This window comes from Castor canadensis, chromosome 7 (genome assembly GCF_047511655.1).
Source record: "Castor canadensis chromosome 7, mCasCan1.hap1v2, whole genome shotgun sequence".
Taxonomy (NCBI): domain Eukaryota; kingdom Metazoa; phylum Chordata; class Mammalia; order Rodentia; family Castoridae; genus Castor; species Castor canadensis.
This window is the reverse complement of record NC_133392.1, coordinates 27,720,443-27,740,405: the sequence shown is the minus strand read 5'-3', so window position 1 is coordinate 27,740,405 and position 19,963 is coordinate 27,720,443. Positions and strand designations below refer to the sequence as shown.

Here is a 19,963-nt window from a genome sequence, read left to right as displayed (position 1 = left end):
ATTCCTTTTTTTTTTTTTTTTGTGGTACTGGGGCTTGAACTTGGGGCCTTCACCTTGAGCCACTCTGACAGCTCTTTTTGTGATGGGTATTTTCAAGACAAAGCCTGGACTGGCTTTGAACCGCAATCCTGATCTCTGCCTCCTGAGTAGTTAGGATTACAGGCATGAGCACCTGGCTAGATATTAAATTCTTAAACCACTGATAATTCAAAAACTAAGCCATCAATCAGGCACATGTCTGTAATCCCAACTACTTGGGTGGATGAGGCAGGAGGATCACTTGAGGCAAGGAGTTTTGAGGCCAACTTCAGCAACATGGGGAGATCCTGTCTGTCTCTCTCTTGATCTTTCACATCCACACACACAAAATTGGGGGAGTGTAAATTCACAATTCACTTCTTTTCTTTTTTATCTTAAAATATAGTCCTGACCAAATAATGCCAACTCCAGAAATACATACTCACCGTTAGCCTTCAGTGAAGACAGCAGGCAAGCCATCATGCTTTTGGCCACACTTGGGTCAGTTACTTTTTTGTGAATATCCATCTTTATCAGAGAAGGGAAGTTGGCAAGGAAAGTTTCTGGCAACACTTCCTGTTCTTCATGGAAACTCAACATTATTTTCTGCAAAAATTAGTATCGTTCTGACTCTTGGTATTTATTCATTTTATCTGTATCTTAGAACTCACGAACAGAAAAAAGTAAGCAATATTTAGTATCTTCCAGTTATTAGCTTGTGATTCTAGCTGAAGCAGTTTCACTTTTTAAAGGTTTATCTAGGCAGCTGTGGGGATATAGCTCATTGGCAAGGTGCTTGCCTAAAGTGTGGGAGGACCTGGGTTCAATTCCCAGCACTGTACGAAAAAAAAAACACAACAGCACTATAAAGACAATGTAACTGCTTTGGTGCAGGAAGAGTAGAGAATTTTAGCAAAGGGGAACAACAACATGGAAAAGAAAAAAAACAACATTCCAAATAAGAGTTCAAATGGATACCTAAAAGCATTAAAACTATCCTCAAGAAGAACTAATTTAAAAATACACATGTTGATGCATAAATGAAAATCATCATAAACTAACCAACACTGAGCACAACACTGAGCATACCACTTATTTTTTGTGGTACTGGGGGCTTGAACTTAGGGCCTTCACCTTGAGCCATTCCACTAGCCCTATTTTTGTGAAGGGTGTTTCTCGATAGGGTCTCACAGAACTGTTTGCCTGGGCTGGCTTTGAACCTTGATCCTCCTGCTCTCTGCCTCCTGAGTAGCTAGGATTACAGGTGTGAGCCACCAGCACCCAGCTGTATATTGCTTTTGCATCATAAAGTAAAAAAGAAAAAAATGTAATGTGAACCATCCTGCACTACAGCAGTGATCCCAAACAAAAAAGTACCCCAGTCACTGAAAAATGTCATAGTGAAAATGTCACACTAAACTCATGGGCTAGGGATGTAGTTCAGCGGTACACATGTCTAGGCATGTGTGAGGTCCTGTGTTCAATCCCCAATATAGCAACACAAACACACACACAAAAAAGAAACTGACATATACACTATTTAGTCAAATCAATGAAAGCCTACTGTGAACAACTGAGTTTACCAACAAAGCAGATCAGATTCTGATTTAACAGGCAGCCAATCAATGAAATGAAATACATACTGCATAGTTGGAAATGGAGGACTAAGCTACAATTACGTGTCGCAGCAGCAAAAATGTCTTGCTACTTCAGAAATTGTCTTTATCCAACAAGAATACATTCTCAGCACTCCATTCTCAGCACTCCAACTCCAACTTGGTCCTGCTACATTCTGACTATTTCCCTTTTTCTTTCTTTTTTTCTGATGGGGGTGGGGGGTATGATGGGGACTGAATCCAGGAACTGAACAACACTGTCACAACATGGTCAGCTTCTCATTTGTTTTTTCTACATAAAGTAACTGGTATTATGTACACAAGCAAGTTTTTTTTTTTTTTTTTAAACTAAATTGCCAATGCTGTTATGGAGATGGAATGGGATGGTTTTCTGAAAATATTTCTCCATCAGTATAATTAATACTCATTCAGCTCTTTATCTTTATATTCCAGTAAATTAATCTGCTTGAACTATTTTAACAACTGAAACATAGAAAGTCCTTTCAAGCTGGGTATGGTGGTGTGTGTCTATCATCCCAGCTACATACAGTCTAGACCAGTCAGGGCATAAAGCAAGGCCCTGTCTCAAAAGTAACCAAAGCAGTAAGGGCTGGGGGTTTGGCTCAAATGGTAGAGCACCTGCCTAGCAAGCTAGAGACCTCAAATTCAACTCCCCAGTACTGCCCTTTCATACCTTGTTTGATGGGAGAATTTTTAATGTTTTTCATTTATCATTGCAACATCAGTGACAATTTTTTTAAACTGTTTTGTACATACCTGTTACTTGTAGGGTAATCTATAAATACAGATAAATTAATCCTTAAGAAAAAAAATGAAGCAGAGCACCAGTGGCTCACACCTATAATCCTAGCTACTCAGGAGGCAGAGATCAGGAGGATGGAGGTTCAAGACCAACTTGGGCAAACAGTTCGAGAGACCCTATCTCAAAAAAACCTATCAAAAAAAGGGCTAGTGGAGTGGCTTGAGGTGTAGGCCCTGAGTTCAAAACCCCAGTACACACACACACACAAAAAGAATCCTAGCCAGGCCTGCTAGTACATGCCTGTAATCCTAGTACCTAAGACAGAAGAATCATGAGCTTGACACCAGTCTGGACTCCATAAAGAGTTCCAGTACAGCCTGAACTATGTAGTGAGACCCTGTCTCAAAAAAAAAAAAAAAAAAAAAAAATCCTCAACAGTTTTCCCTTCAGAGCAAGCGTCTTGTTAATTAAATAAATTTGTTTAAAATCAAAGTGTGGGGAAGACCTAGGAATGCAGATGTAGATGTACTCAGTGGTAGACTGTTTGTCTAGCATGCTCAAGGTCCTGACTGGGAATGTAGCTTAGTGGTAGAGCACCTGCTTAGCAGGGGCTAGGGTTCAATTCACAGCAGCACAAAAAAATAAAAAAAATAAAGCCAGTTAAGAAAGTACTGAAATTTTATGATGTTTAGTTTTATAAAAACTTATTTTATGAAAAAAAAAAAATATTACCATAGTGTAATTCTAAACCAGCGTTATTACCTCAGCTTCTGAGAGTTCTTTGTCACCGTTTGGCTTGGTGTACTTCTCCTGCATGAAGGGAATCCAGGAAATTTTACATTTTTTAATGAAGGGGGTCACATCAACAGTGCCCAAGGCATAACCACATATGCCGTCTTCATCTTCTAGGACAAAACAGTAATCCAGGCTTAAGGAAAGTAGCCCGCCTACTAACCTGCTCAGAAGGAAAAGAGTCCAAGTAAGTTTTTAAGTGTCTAACACAAAATGCAAAATTCAGTGATGCAAGGCCCAATGTATTTCAATAACTTATGGAAACAATATTTGGTATAAAAGAAATTGAAAATGGTATTAATTTTCAGATTTTACTAAAACTAAATAGGAACTGAAAAAATGACATTTCTTTCCAGTTATCACCACCCCACCCCCTGCCTCAACCTGATCAACCTGGCTATGAAATACCTACTCCCAAGTCCAAATAGTCATCACATACTTGTCTCCAATAAGGTCAGGCTGACTTTGAAAAGGTAAACCCACTCCATCATCATACATTTCTCTGCAAATCTTGTACACGGAAGCCTGAAAATATAATCTAGTTAGGCAACACATAAATAAAAATGACACAGAACCCAACAATGACTTTTTAAGAAGTCATGGTGGTACATGCCTGTAATCCCAGCACTCAGCAGACCAAGAAAGGAGCATTTAAGAGTTAATAGGCCAGCCTGGCTACACAGAGAGACCATTTTTCAAAAAATGTCTGGCATGTCAGAAATACCACCTGTTTGCTGGGGTGTTCTCTCTCTGCTTCTTCGGCCACCATGAGGTATACAAGCAATTTTGCTCAGCTATATATTCTTATCCCACTGCAATGAAGCAGGTGAACCATAGATTGAAACCTCTGAAATTACTGAGTTAAATCATTTTCTTCTTAAAAAAAAAAAAAATATATATATATATATATATATAGTGCTGGGGGTATAGCTCAGTGGTAGAGTGCTTACCTAGCATGTTCAAGGCCTAGGTTTGTTCCCAGTACCACATGTATTCGCTGAGTCGCATGTGTAAAACCAGCAGAAAACAGCATGGAAAACTGTTTTGTAGGGGATGATTTTGGTTAAGTTCAAAAGCTAGCAAACTTAAAAGAGGTTCAGAGTCTCTCAACTTTTTTCTTTCTAGAGATAGGATCTTGCTATTTAAATTTTTTTCTTATTTTATTTTATGCAGCACTGGGCTTTGAACTTAGGGCCTCATGCTTGCTGGGCAGATGCTCTACCATTTGAGCCACTATGCCAGGAGGAGGATCTTGCTATTAAACCAGGCTGTCCTCAGCCTTCTGAGTGCTGGGGCTACAGGAGTATACCACTACACTTGTCTCTCAGTGCTTTAAACCTATTCAACAGACTTGCTTTTTTTCTATAGCTGTCAACCATCTGCAGCCACTTTGCAACAGAAAATTATAGAAGATAATTTGATTGAGGGTAACACATTATTTAGACATGTTTGTAATACCAACTCTTCATTAGACACTGTTTTATTAGCATGTACAAAAGGCTTTTATTGTGTTATTTCCATACATGCATAATAGTGTGCTTTGATCAAACTCACTCTGTTACTCTTTATTTCCCCACCCCTATTATTATTTTTTTTGGTACTGGGGCTTGAACTCAGGGCTTTCACCTTGAGTCACTCCACCAGCACTATTTTTGTGAAGGGTTTTTTGAGATAGGGTCTCACGAAACTATTTGCTCAGGCTTGCTTCAAACTGCAATCCTCCTGATCTCTGCTTCCTGAGTAGCTAGGATTACAGAAGCCAGCCACTGGTGCCAGGCCCCTATTTTCTGGACAGTACTGGGGCTTGAATTCAGGGCCTTACACTTGCCAGGCAAACAAGTACTCTACCACTTCAGCCACTTCACCAGCCCTTTGTGTTGGCTATTTTTTCGAGATAGGGTCTCTTGAATTATTTACCCTGGCTAGCTTCAAACTTTGATCCTCCTGATCTCTGCCCCGAGTAGTTAGGATTACAGACGTGAGTCACCAGTGCCCAGCTCCCTTCCTCTCTTTTTAAAACAATTTTAACGGGCTTCATTATTCTTTTTTCATACAAGCATAAAAGTACTTCAATCATATTCACCCTCATCTGACTTGTGTGTGTGTTGTATGACTGGTGTATGAATTCAGGGCTTCACGAATGCAAAGCAGGTGCTATACTGATTTGAATCAAACCTCCAGTCCATTTTGATCTAGTTATTTTGGAGATGGGAGTCTCACAATGTATTTGCCTGGGTTGGCCTCCAGCTGAGCTCCTCCCAATCTCAGTCTTCCAGGTAGCTAGGATTACAGACATGAGCCATCAGTACCAGCTCATTTGGTTTTTTGGGTTTTTTTTTTTTTTGGTGGTACTGGGATTTGAACTCAGGGATTCATGCTTATTAGACAGGTGATTCCACCATTGAGCTATTCCATCAGTCCTTTTTTCTGTTGGTTATCTTTGAGATAAGGTCTCTCAAGCTATTTGCCCAGGTTGGTTTTGAATCTTGATTCTCCTGATCTCTGCCTCCTGAAGTAGTTACAATTACAGGCACAAGCCACCAGCACCTGGCCTTATTTGACCAGGAATTTAAGAACTTAGCACAAGATGTTAGATGTTCACAACTTTAAGAAGCTAAACTAATTAGGCTCTTCCTCAAGTTGTATGTTTCCCCCAAGAGTTGAGAGGTGTAATAATTTGGATCTGGAATGTCCCCAAAAGCATATGTGTTGAAAATTTGGCCACAGCTACTGGCACTAGTGGGCAGGAGTGCAAGCTCTAGGAGGTAGGGCTTAGTTACAAGAAGTACATCACTTGAAGACATATCTTTGGGGATATAGTTTGTCCAGGAACCCTAGCTCTCCCCCACCCACTCTGCTTCCCAGTAGCATGAGGTGAGCAGCTTTGTTCTACTAGACCATTCTACCACAATGTACTGCCCCACCACAGGCCCTAAAGCAATGGAACCAGTCAACCATGGACTGAAACCTCTGAAACCATGAGCCAACATAAATCCATCTTACCTAGTTGTTTTTCTTGGATATTTTTTGGCTCAGCAATGGAAAACTAACACAGGGTTATAGCTCAGTGGTAATAGTAATGCATTTGTTTAGAATGTGCACGAACTTGTGTTTCCTCCCAGGAAAACACACACACACATTTGCATTTTAAGACAATGAAAAGATTCTCTTAACTAGTGAGTTCAAAAGAAAGTTGTAAGGTGCATATAACCATATACCAAGTTAATAGATAAGACAATTACCTCATCTTTAGGAAAATATGGTCTAATAGTATAAACTTTGGAGGTAGGAGTCAGTGGGGGTGGTTGAAAAAATAAATCATTTGCCCCATCAATTGGCAGCAAACGCTGTGGGAAGAAAAAAAGGGAGATGAATTAGTACTGGGAAGATAGCCATTTCTTTAAATGAGTGTGCACTGCAGATTACCAACTTAACATTAACTGGCTACTGCAGGCAGACCTAAAGAAGAGGGGTATACTATGCTTTACTAAAATAAACACCTCTTTGCTGGGGGAGGGGAGTGCTTCTGAATAGAAATTACCCAAACTGAATTACACAGCTTTAGTGGCACATTAATAGGAATCTAAATTTATTAAAAAAAACAAAAACAAAAACAACAAAAAAAAACCTATTCCAATTATGACATTTTTTTTTTTTTAAACCAATCTTAAAAAGACCATCTTTCTACTACAAGATGGCAGAACAGACTGTCAGGAGGAGAGGTTTGGTCTGAAGAGGGTTATCTGTCCAGGAGACGCTTTATCCCCAAAGCAATGCGCTTCAGTTTGCTGTGCGCAGCAGAGCACCTGTTAGGGGGAGAAAAGTAGAGCACCAGAAAAGTCCATGAACAAATTCAATAGCAAAAAACACTTCAAATTTTGTTCAGATTTTCATTAACAGGTGATTCTTACATTATATTTCTAATTGGGAAAGAAATACCAAAGCCCTTCACCATTCACTGCATAATTAGTTATCTTTTCTGCTCATGGAGTTTCTACTGGCAGACAAGCATGCGCGCATTGTGCATTGCGGGCGCAGATTTAAATGCTGTGCGACCTGCAAAGAAACAATGTGAAGTGTATACCTAGAGCCGCTGCGCTTCGCAGGCGCGGGGGGGATTGGCAGCATCTCCTTCAGAAATTACTGTGAAAGAGGAGGAAAATTTGATTTAAAATCCAGCTATGTAACTAAATTGAATTTGGGACTAGAAAGCCTTCGGCAGACCAATCCTTCCAGCCATCTGATGCGCAACATAAGGTTTCTCATAAAACAAAGAAAATGTCAATTCAGTTGTGAATTCATATTGATACCTGGAACTCTCCTGCTAGACCACCTCTAAAGGCCCAGGGTTCTTGGTCTCCAATTAAGAACTGTGCTGAAGAATGACTACGACACCCTGTTGAGATCAGATCCAAGCGGAGAATGTTACGAGAAAGGGGATTTCCTGGGGTCTCAAATGTCCAACAAACTAACAAACACTTTGTGGAAATAGCTGTCTAACAATAATAATCCAGGGTTTCAGGGCAAGGCTGTGATAATAATTATTTTTAAAAATTTATAATGGTATTTCAAAACTGATGTTTCTTCCTTTGGTTAATGGAAACCACTGTAATGAGTTCTTTAATTACTGGAAGAAAAGCAAATCCCAAGTTTGTATGGGTCAAGTTTATACATTCCCTAGATATAGCTATATTAATCAAGTCAGTTGTTTGTTCTATCATGAAATTATAGTTACTATAAATTAAGGTGAATGAGACAGATGTGACATTTTATTATCACAGCCCATGAAGGAATTAAACCTGTCTGAAGTCACATTGTACATTTTGAGGAAGGGTACAGGAAAGGGAAAAGGGGAGAGAGTAATCTTGTCAGAAAACTAGGGTTAGCAGAATAAATAAAAGAAACTGCTATTTCATTGACAAAACGAAATGCAGTGAGAAATTTTTGTCTTTTCATTTTTTGGTGCTGGGATCAAACCCAAGCACTTCACAACTGAGCTACATTCTGGCCCAGAAATCTGGTTTTTTGTGGACAAGGACAACCCAAATTCAGGTGTGGCTAATTATACCAGTTTTTGAGAACTAAGGAGAGCCAATTAATGCTTCTAATTTGTCCAGAGTGAAAACATACTTAAGTATGACTGTATCTGGTTCCTCTGATCAGCCATTACCTTTGCAATCCACTGAACACACGTATAGAATAGCAGGCTTTGAGGTCCAGAAGTCAGTATTTAAGGCCACCACTTAACCAACTTTATAAGCAATAAAGCTACCTAACAATTATAATTAAAGGCAGATGTTTGGAAACCAAATCAAAAACACCTGCCTAGTCTTCTGACAAGATATAGCAGCGCATATAGTTCTTTTCCATTGGAAGACAGCATTCTACCTCCTGTTCAAGTTAACAGTCTCATCAATACAAAACACAGTGTGCTAGTCAGACAGTCCCAAAGCAAACCAAAATTTTTCTTGACAATTCAGGCCCATTAAGAGATAATATCTGGATTTGTCATGTTTTGGGGGTAGAGGTATTTTTTTTAAAAACAAAGCATGTAGTATTTGTAAAATAAACATGAAATAGGGTCAAAATTTACAGATATGAAGAGAACTTGCCCCATTCCATAACTCAGTGTGATTTCCACTGCAGGAAAAAAACTGTACTTCTCAAACTTTAAGATCAGCCAATTTCCCCTACCCCCCACTTTGAGACTACAACGTAACTAGCACTTCCAACTATTACAATAAAAAAGCTGCATGTACGAAGAGCTGTATAAATGAAAACATGGTTAATGCCTCAGTCGCTGCGCAAACGTGACTTCAGTTCATGCCTACTACCCTTAAATCTACCTGAGCTACCTCACAGATAGAACCTTTCAATTTAAACTAATTAATCATGACGCGCTGTGAACATCTGCCGCTGTCCATCCAATAGTAGTAGACACTTGTGCTGAGGACTCTCCCATCTGTACACAATGGGGAAGAAGATAATAGAGGTCGTTAGTAATCAAAAGTACTGCATAGCCACATTCTTTAAAGGACTGAATGCCAGCTGGACTGGAGAGAGGAGGAAAACAAAGGGTTTTAATCATTAACCCCTGAAATTACTAGAGAACCGTGAAGATACTCTCCCTATTGTGAGCATTTGTAGAGCTATGTGAATGCCTAAATCATTACACAAAACTTCTAAGATACTCTGACCCTGAGAGTTGCACAACTAGCTGTACAAATTGGGAAATAACTTCCATAACTGCCTAATACACAGATAAAGCCTGAGAAACAATACTGTACTGTATGTAATCAAGAATTTAATTTTTAGAAATTATTGAATTTGATTACCAAATATTTTAAGTGATATATTCTCAAATTCAACAATCCAGATTTCAAAGGCTGGAGGCATGGCTTAAGTGGTAAAGCTCATGACCTGGAATTCAACCCTGTCCTGCCAACAATGAAACCCAGATTTCAGGTTGGAAAATTCTCAGGGGCCTTAAAGATGTATATTCCCGTAAAGATTATTTGTAACTCCCTAGCCAGAAGCCTGAAAGACAAATGCTATTATCCAACCACCAATACAAAGGTTTTTCCTGAGTCTAAGAACAGATATCTTCCATCTAAAGTAAGTATCCCAACAGCCTTTTAAAAAGAATTAAAATTCTCTATTCTTTTTACAATTAGACAACTCTACTTTTAGCAGTTAATTTAGGTCTATCACAGGAAAACTGTTATTTTTTTCATATTTAAGGGCCCCAAGGTATATGGGCAGAAAATGAAAAAAATCTCTACTATTCCTTATTAATCTAAACTCACGGTGCTTCAGATCATCTACTTCACAACTAAAACCATGAAACCCATTATAGATTTGTGACTACTATGAAAGCTATGACATGTCAGTTAGCTTTGCTGCCTGCTATGTGCTATATGTAAGTCCATTACATATTCCTTATAGCTGGATTGAAAACCTGGAAATGAAATGAGGTCCCTGGAGAAACATGGCCATGCTGGTGCTTTTTACCAAGTTTGAGAATTTCCAGAAAAATAAAAAAATACACCATTTTCAAAGCCATATAAAAGTCCACTGAATGAAGCAGTTTTACGGGTCTGTAATTTCCATCCCCTGCTAAAATCAATACTTGGTAGATGGATAAGGAGAAAGTCATATGAAATAATACTGAGTAGCACCAGAATAGCCTTCCACTAAAGCTCGCATGCGCACAGGGCTGGGAGGATGGCATCCTCTTGCCAGGCCCCTTGGGTCATTTCAGCAGTTGTTCACAGCATTAATGTTATCAAGACACAGCAAGCAGCAGAAAGCTTATAGAGTCACATTTCATAGAGTCTCATCTCCAAATCAGGTAATAATATACAGGGTTCCATCCAGGAAGCATTCAGTCAGAGCAAATTAAAGTCAGTACTTTCTAATACATCTTCAAGATATGCTGAATTAGCCCAAGGGAGAAAAATTAATGTATTCAATGTAATTATCAAGACTTGGTCAACAATGTCTACACCAAGGAAAAGAACTAAAAAAGATTTGAAAATTTGCCAATTCCCTAAATGTTTTTCTCCCTGTGGGATAATTTTTTCTTTTTAAAGACAATATATATGAGGAGAAGAGATTGTCCCTGGTGCACCTACCTAACCACTGTACAAATGACTTCACCATAGACATTATACTCTTGATATCCCAAACATAGGAGTACATGTCATAAAGGATCGTCCTGTTGGCACAATTGGAGAGTCGAGTGAACATTCCCATCACTAGTCCACACATCTCTTCAAACTTAGCTGCTCGTGACCGCCATTCTTCAATCTATTGAGGATCAATAGAAAGAGACAAAAAAACTGTAAGCTTAGCCGGGCCAGGAGATAAAGATCAGAAGGATCAAGATGGTTCAAAGTCAGCCCAGGGGAAATAGTTCTCAAGACTCTATCTCAAAAAAACCCATCACAAAAAATGACGGAGTGGCTCAAGTACTAAGAGCCCCTGCAGCCCTGAGTTCAAACCCCAGTACCATTAAAAAAAAAAAAAAAAAAAAAAGTTTAACAAAATAATCTAAGATGGGTGAAAACTACGCTGTTTGTTATCAGGTACCTGCAGTACCTGCAGTTTATCTTAAATATTAATCAATCAATGGCTTTAACTCTGAATAAGCAATAAGACAGTTTGTGTTTCCCCAAACTGATAAATATGCCTAAAAAATAATAAACACTGACTTTTTTCATCCCTAACAACAAAGTCAAACTTTAATATTCTATTAGTTCAAACCCCAATAGCATCAAAAAAGTAGAAAAAAAATTCCAAAATGTGGTTGGCTTTCTGCCTGTTAGCAGTGTCCTTGTTAAGAACCTGCTCTAGGCTGGACCTGATGGCTCATGCCCAAAATTCCAGCTACTTTGGAGGCAGAGATTGTTGGGAATATCCAAGTTCGAGGTCAGCCTAAGCAAACAGTAGCAAGAGCCCCCCCAAAGCAACTAACAAAGACCTGTGTGGTGGCACATGCCTGTGATCTCAGCTAAACTGGAAGCGATAGGTGGGAGGATTTCAGTCTGAGGTTAATCCCAAGCAAAAGTGAGATCTTACCAGAAAAAAAATAACTAAAACAATAAAAAGGCCATGGGCATGACTCAAGTGGTAGATTACTTGTAAGACCTTGAATTCAAACCCCACTACTGCCAAAATGACCCAAAAAAAACAAAAAACAAACAAAAAAAAGTCAGCAGCCGGTAAATTAAGCACACTTACTTTTTCAGAGTCTTTTCCTTTGCAATTGACACTGACAACACTGCTATTTGCTCGAAGCCACTGGAATTCCCGTAACATTTGTGCTCCTTTGGGTCCATGCTCATAAGGAAGGTAGAACAGATCAGCAAGTAACTGCAAATCCTCGAGAGTCACTGGTTCTGCAGTATACAAAGGCTTTTCATTTGGCCCTGGCACAAACTGCTCCTTACTTGTCTGTTCATCAGTCTGCATAGGAGCAATATCACTAATGCAATCTTCCTGCATAGACATCTCTGGGGATTTTGATTCAGCTATGGTCTCCTTATCAGTGTCCATTGGTTTCAATTCCTCTGCCATTTTAGCTTCAACAATTTCAGTTAATATTTGATTGTCATTCTTGTGGTCTGCTTCTTCTTGTTTTTCTACTACCATGTCCATGGGTTCCTCATCTGGCTGTTTCTTTTCTTCTTCCTTAGTCAAAGCTGAAGGTTCACCACTCAAAGCTGCTCCCTGGCTCATAATAGGTTCCTGGTAAACTGTTGTAACTACAGTTGTGGCATTTAAAGAGGGTGCTGCAACTAAGGGAGTCCCGTCAACTACACTTGCTTTAGCGCCACTGTGTGCAACTTGCCTACCTACCAAAAAAAAAAAAGTCATGGATAATCAGAATTAGAAACAGAACAAATCAGATTTATAGAAATGATTTCTCTGTCACATCTATAAGCAGGACCTCAATTTGAGATTCCAAATACTTTGAGTCCCTAAATAAGATTTCTCTAAACTGCACAGGCAGTGATGAAAGAGGGGTGGTAGTAAGGAAACAGGTAAGCAACATCATTAAATGTCAACATCTATTATTATCTTCTCTTGAAGATTTGTATTTAAAAACAAGTCATTATTTCAATTAGAATTTCATCAAGAAAAAAGCTATTTAAGACCAAAAGTAAGATTTAAAAAACCCTACTCTCTAGATTCCTTATTTCATTTTGCTGAAATATAAGGGCCTAAAGTAAGAGACATGACAATATTCTTTATGATCAACCATGCAATTCAGCCCCTTACAGAGAATGGCCAAACTTACTGCTGTACTGATGAGGCACACCAAACTCCTGCAACCATTCTGTTAAAGCTAGTTTTAGAGCCATCTGCGGACTATACAGTACATCAGTTTCAATATCTTCGTCACTCCCTTCATTTTCTAACTTTATCTGGATTGATACAGTACTGTCTTCACTGTCAGCTGGGAAAAAAAAAAATCACAAAAATAATTTTGCTTACAAATAATTTTGATTACTGAAGTCTCCTAAGTGAGAGGGATAAAGTGCAGTGAGTTGTTGCAAAGACGCAAATAACTAAAACAAAACAAATATAAAAATGCAAACAGAAGAAAGACCCTTCACTGACCATTTTCATCTAGAGTAAGTCATCTAACTGTGCTGCTAAATTTAAGATCCCAATTGAAATAAATAGTATTTTAGAATCGTCAGAAAAGTTGACCATAAATGTCTACTGAGTAACAATTATTGGTAGTGCAAAGTTAAAGTCACTATACTTTCCAAAAAGAAAATATTCCCTAGACTCTAAGAGCTTATAACTTCATTATTAATAAAAGCATTGAGGGGGAAAGAAAAGAAAATTAACACAGCTCTGATATGAACACAGATAAAGCAATGAAACTCTGAACCAGGATAGCTAGAACCAGGTAGAAAAAAGTAAGTCTGAACTCTTTGGCTTGGTATTCAAAAACTCTGGGTGAAGGCATGGCTCAAGTGGTAGCTTATCTGCCTAGCAAGCGCAAGGCCTGCAGCTCAAACCGTAGTACCACAACAAAACAAAACAAATCCCTGTATTCTTAGCTTTCCTTATCCCTGCACACAGCCCAGTTTGGCAAGTGCCTGCTACTCCATAGCGTGCTCCATACTGACTTAAAAAACACAAAAGTTAAATGTCATGTATAGAGAGTGTGAATTGAGATTATATTCCTAGTTTTGTGTCTTTTATTGGGGAGAGAGGAACAACGACTGGGCCACCAATGCAAGCATGAGTTCAATCAGTAAGTGGAAGCAATAGTACAGACGGCAACTACATACCACAAAGTGATATAATGTGATACCTCAATATCCTAAGTGGGTTAAAATTCAGATGAACTCCAAAATTTCTATGTGCAGTGTTTTCACCTCAAGTTCATGAACCTTTAATAACCCCAAATTCTGGGCAAATTTTGAGCCAGCTTAAATATCTGTGATATTGTTTACAGTCACTCTTTGGCAGTACTGGAATTTGAACTCAGGTCCTCACACTTGCTAGGTAGGTGCTCTACCACTTAAGACACAGTACCAGCTCTTTTTTGTGTTGCTTATTTTTGAAATAGGGTCTCACTTTTTGTCCAGGCTGGCCTCAAATAGCAATCCTCCTGATCTGTCTCCCAAATCTACTGTTACAGATATGAACTACCAGCACTTGGCACAGTCATCCTTGCTTAGCAGAAGTGATCATTCTGCTGTTGTTCCCACACCACTTTTTAGATAACTATTACAACATTTAACACCCTATGATTGCCTGTATGCATCATCCAACCTAAACTGTTTTACTTTATTCTTTGCATCTTCAGGACTCACCCATGAAGATGCACCTGCCACATAATAGGTAATTTAAATGTAAATGAATAAACAGCCAGCACTCTTACTTAGAACTACATTAACTATGGATTTTACATAAATAATTAGTAAGCCAATGTCTAAAATGAGAATATGTTCCACAAAAGTAATGTGCAACTAAACAATAAAGTAACTCAAGAATATCTAGTCATCTAAATGATACCATTTAATAAAATTAACTGAAAACACAAACTGAGTAAGAATGATTCTAGGAATAATGGGACCATAAGACTGTTTGGAGTGTATGCTGGTGGCTGTAATCCTAATTGCTTGGGAGGCAGAAATCAGGAGGATCATCTGTGAGCCCTGCCCAGGCGAATAGTTCATAAGACCCTTGAAAATTCACAGCAGAAAAAAGGACTGGTAGAGTACAAGTGATAGAGCACCTGCCAAACAAACATTGAGGCTCTGAGTTCAAACTGCAGTACCACCAAAAAAAAAAAAAAAAAAGTTTGGTTTGGTACTCAGATTTCAAGGACTGGGCCATATTTTAAAAACAAAGAATTAAGGTCAAGGGGTTAAGTCCAAACCACTCAGCCTTTCTTTTATCATAGGCTCAACATAGAAATGAGCAATAAACCTTAACAAAACCTCAAACTGTGATGACTTACCAATGACTCCAGTTAACCTCACCTCTTCTCTCAATTTCAAGAATCAAATACAGGGGGGATGAAGGGATAAGGGAGAAGGATAAAGGGAGTGAATCTAATAAAGATGTATTATGAGCCAGACACCAGTGGCTCACACCAGTAATCCTAGCTATTCAAGAGGCAGAGAGCAAGAGGATCACGGTTCGAAGCCAGCCCAGGGAAATACTTCACGAGAACCTATCTTGAAAAAACCCATCACAAAAAAGGGCTGGTAGAGTCACTCAAAGTGTAGGCCCTGAGTTCAAACCCCAGTACCACAAAAAAAAAAAAAGTATTATGAGCAGGTATGTAAATGTCACCATGTACCCTGTACAACTATTAAATGTTAATTTTAAAAAAAGGATTAAACAGGGGCTACTTACTCATCACTACATCTTTTCTCACTCCATTCATGTTTGATTTGTACCAGGTGGCAAGGGTATGGATAGCAACATAGTTGGCTTCAAATTCACAATTTGGATTTGTCAGGACTCCTTTTAAACGTGGGATAAGTTCTGTGGATCTTCCTTTGTAGGGTCCCAGAAACAGCCTCTTCTGATCATAATCATTAGCATGAATGTTATCCCAGATTACTGGTGCTCTCTTAATAATCTTAGAAACCTCTTCAATAGACTCCACCGGAATTTCTTTAGAAACAACTTTGGGACCTAGAAATAGTGACCACCATTTATTAAAAGAACCTCTTATATGGTTAAAATACACTACACATACAACTTTTTACTGTGTTTTCCCAATATGTCCACTTTCTGTATTTTTTTATTTCATGCAAGCTAGGCAAATGCTGTTCCATAGTATGCCCTAAGCCGTCACAATTTTCCTTTCAAAAATTATTGTTGCTGTTAAAGACAGGGTCTCACTGAGTGGCCCAGGTTGGCCTAAAATTCCCAATCTTCCTGCCACAGCTGGGATATAGTCATGTATTACTCCACCTAGCTTATGAGAACAGAAGTTTTGGCCAGGTGCTAGTGGCTCATGACTATAATCTTTGCTACTCAGGAGGCAGAGATCAGGAGGATCGTGGTTTGAGGCCAGCCCAGGCAAAAAGGGAGACCCCATTCCAAAAATACCCAACACACACACACACAGAAAAAGGGCTGGTGAAGTAAAGTGGTAGAGTACCAGCCTAGCAAGTATGAGGCTCTGAGTTCAAACCCCAGTACCAAACTGGAGGTGTGGCTCAAGCAGTGGAGTGCCTGCTTTGCAAGTATAAAGCCCCCACCCCTGTTCAAACCCTCGTACTATGGAAAATTAAAAATAAAAATAGAAGTTTCCTAGGAATGAGATCAATATCCTTTACCCTAGCTCCATTTGGATTTTTATTAATGTATTTATAACTGATACTCAGTAACTCCAAAATCCTTGGAACTCGTTTTGTTTTGTTTTTGTAGTGCAAGAAATGGAACCCAGGGCCTTGCTCACACTAGACAGGTGTTCTACCACTGTGCTACATCCCCAGTTCAAGATGTCTTTTATACTAAGTGAAGAACATATGGTTTATAATAGAAAGTACTTGTAACATTTTTCTGATTAAAGCTCAGTTTTTAAAAAGCATTCAGGGCTAGTAGAATGCCTCAAATGGTAAGAAGCAACTAGCAAGCGTGAGGCATTGAATTCAAACCCCAGTACCTCTTAAAAAAACAAACAAACAAACAAACAAAAAAAACACCTCAACTAACAAGAGCAACTGATTTCTTTAGATTGCAGCTAATTAAAGCTTTACTGTATAAATCTTAAAAACTTACCTGTCCAAAGAACCTCAATTCCAGGTAGAAGCTTTTCACCCACAGTCCTCAAATAAGGAGACTGTGACACATTTGGATAACAGAAAGTGCCACAATATTCTGAATACAGAGGGAAAAAAATTAACAAGTCAGTACTGAAACAGTCATGAATTCTGGAATGTGTTAAAGTTTCTACGCATTCTAAATTCTTTTGTCCAAATGGTAAACTCAAGTTGATGGTTCATTTGAGACAATCAATCCACGAGCTGGCAGAATGACTCAAGTGCCTGCCTAGCAAGTATAACCCCAGTACTGCTTTACAAAAAAAAAAAAGCCAGGCACTGGTGGCTCACACCTGTCATCCTAGCTACTCAGCAGCAGAGATCAAGAGGCCCCCCCCCAAAAAAAATCAGTTCATGCTGGGCACCTGGCTCAAGTGGTAGAACACCTGCCTACCAAATGCAATGCCAGAAGTCTAAACCACAGTACCAGCCAGGCACTGATGGTTCACACCCACGATTCTGACTACTTGGGAGGCTGATATCTGAAGGATCGAGGTCAAAGACCAACCTGGGCAAAAAGTCTGTGAGAGAGACACCATCTTCAAAATAACCAAAGCCAAATGGACTGAAGGTGTGGCTCAAGCAGTAGAGTATCTGCTTTTGGAGTGCCTACTTTTTCAAGTGCAAAGTCCTGAGTTCAAACCTCAATCCCACCACAATATCCTCCCCCCCAAAAAACCAAAACCACGGTACTGCCAAATAATTTATTTAAATTTGTTTTAAAAAGTATCACCAGGGGCTGGTGGTTCACACCTGTAATCCTAGCTTACTAGTGAGGCAAAGATCAGGAGGATCGCAGTTCAAAGCCAACCCAGGCAAACAGTTCAGCGAGACTCTATCTCGAATAAACCCTTTACAAAAAAGTGCTGGTGGAGTGGCTCAAGGTGAAGGCCCTGAGTTCAAGCCCCAGTATCACAAAAAGAAAAAGAAAAAAAAAAAAAAAAATCACAAAATCTGTTATTCTAGCGAGGCATGGTGGTATATGCCTGTAATTTCAGTATTCGGGAGGCTGAGGAAGGAGGATCACAAGTTTGAGGCCAGTCTGGGCCATTAGGAAGTGCTAGGACAGTCTGGGCTACATAGACCCTATCTCAAAAAACAACAAAAACAAAGTATAGATCAATCCTTCTAATCACTAGAAATACAAGTTTATTAAAGAAACAACTAGGAGTTCACATTTTCTATATAATTCTGAATTACCTACATTTCTCATTTATAATCAGAGGCCATACATAATTAATTAATAACATAACAACACATGCACAATTATGACAATCGGTACTCAACTACAACTTAAAATTATGACCTTGCAGTGAATTAATTCCCAGTATCTTACTGAATAATATTTGAGTATTCATGTAGCATCAGACCACTGAAATAAGGTTCATGGCTCATAATAATCAAAGACAGACATACACACAAAGTTAAAGAATTCAGTCTTAACTTTCTTAGAACTAATTACCTCTTCCTGAACAAGAAATAAGAGTCTGGGGAAAAAAATCTTGGAGGCTAAATTTTAAGAAGCAGAGACTAGAACATTTTTAATGGAAGAAAACTAGGGGGAGGGGCAGGAAAAAGCAGGAAGATTATTAAGCTTTCTATGCTGACTACTGGAAGTAGAAGCCCAGATGGGAGTGGGAGGGGTAAAAAAGGAACAGATATGCATGGGCAGAAAAAGGGAACAAGTAGGTGGAAATAAGAAATGACTAAGTTAAAACAATGTAAATTTGTTTTTTTCCAGTTTTCATTTCAACAATACTATCTTTCCTTTAATCCTGACAATGTAATGTTTATGTACTTCCTGTACGAAAAAATCTTTTGCTCATCTGTTGTCACTTATATGTTCCTAAATTTCTCCAATATACAATCTTGAGAAATGTCATCTGTAAAAGAATTCCTGGCCAGGCACTGGTGGCTCTCACCTGTAATCCTAGCTACTCAGGAGGTAGAGATCAGGAGAACCATGGTTCGAAGGCAGCCAGAGCAAATAGTTGGCAAGACCCTATCTTGAAAAAACCCATCACTAAAAAACGGCTGGTGAAGTGGCTCAAGATGTAGGTTCTGAGTTCAAACCCCAGTACTGGGGGCAGGGAAGGGGCGGGAAATTCCAACTTTTAAACACCAAGGAGGGGTATTAATAGGGCTCATCTATAGGGTCTTTTCGAAATTACAGTCTGTGTCAAGAAAACTAATTAACAGCTATTATATACAATACCTGTAGGACAGAAGAGGAAAGTTTCTGGCTCTCCTAGGTACTGATAAATCTCATTTGTGATGGAGACCTGTGCATGAGCAAAAGAACTGAATACCTCTTTGTCAGCTGCACACATATTATGGTCAATATCATCAAAAAGCAAGGCAAATGACCTGCATCCAAACTGAGATACCTAGGAAAAAACAAAAAATCAAAATACTTATTAACTCATCTCATAATAAAAAGAAATTACCCCCCCCCCACTTTTTTTCTTATAGTACTGGAGTTTGAACCCAGGGCTTCAAGCTTGCAAAAAAGGTACTTTACTACTTGAGCTACACCTCCCAGTCCATTTTGCTCTTGTTATTTTGGCGATGGGGGTCTCATAAACTATTGGGATGGTTTAGAACCACAATCCTCTATATCTCAGCCTCCCAAGTAGCTATGATTTAGCCATGAGCCACGAATGCCCAGCTGCAGTACTGGGGTTTGGAAGACAGCTATGCTCACCACTATCCTACCGACACACTCAGTACTGGGGTTTGGACAGAGGGTCACACATTTGCTAGGCAGGAGCTCTACCACTTGAGTCACACCCCCCAGCCCAAAAACAATGGATTTCAAGTAAATATATACCTAATTGTTATACTTAAATGCAAATGTTTTTAAAACGTTCAAAGCAGACCTATTCTTTTTACAGTTTCATTGAAGAAAACTCTAATAAAATAGTTGGACAGAGTTTTGGGACTCACTTTTTAAATACATAAAC

General features: G+C 39.0%; 1 protein-coding gene across 2 annotated transcripts in view; it reads right to left on the bottom strand.

The window, feature by feature from the left end:
- The window catches only part of Oga (O-GlcNAcase), a 33,114-nt gene that overhangs the window by 3,353 nt on the left and 9,798 nt on the right, over positions 1-19,963 (bottom strand). The window contains exons 5-15 of one of the 2 annotated variants that reach the window (XM_020171238.2): positions 19,216-19,387; positions 16,960-17,058; positions 15,580-15,864; positions 12,992-13,150; positions 11,932-12,545; positions 10,824-10,998; positions 7,500-7,585; positions 6,432-6,536; positions 3,629-3,714; positions 3,160-3,352; positions 465-624 (exon numbers count right to left, since the gene is read on the bottom strand). In XM_020171238.2, the coding sequence (XP_020026827.1) occupies positions 465-624; positions 3,160-3,352; positions 3,629-3,714; positions 6,432-6,536; positions 7,500-7,585; positions 10,824-10,998; positions 11,932-12,545; positions 12,992-13,150; positions 15,580-15,864; positions 16,960-17,058; positions 19,216-19,387 (2,134 nt within the window). The remainder of the gene's footprint in view (positions 1-464; positions 625-3,159; positions 3,353-3,628; positions 3,715-6,431; positions 6,537-7,499; positions 7,586-10,823; positions 10,999-11,931; positions 12,546-12,991; positions 13,151-15,579; positions 15,865-16,959; positions 17,059-19,215; positions 19,388-19,963) is intronic. The other variant, XM_074078463.1, reaches the window with a different exon arrangement.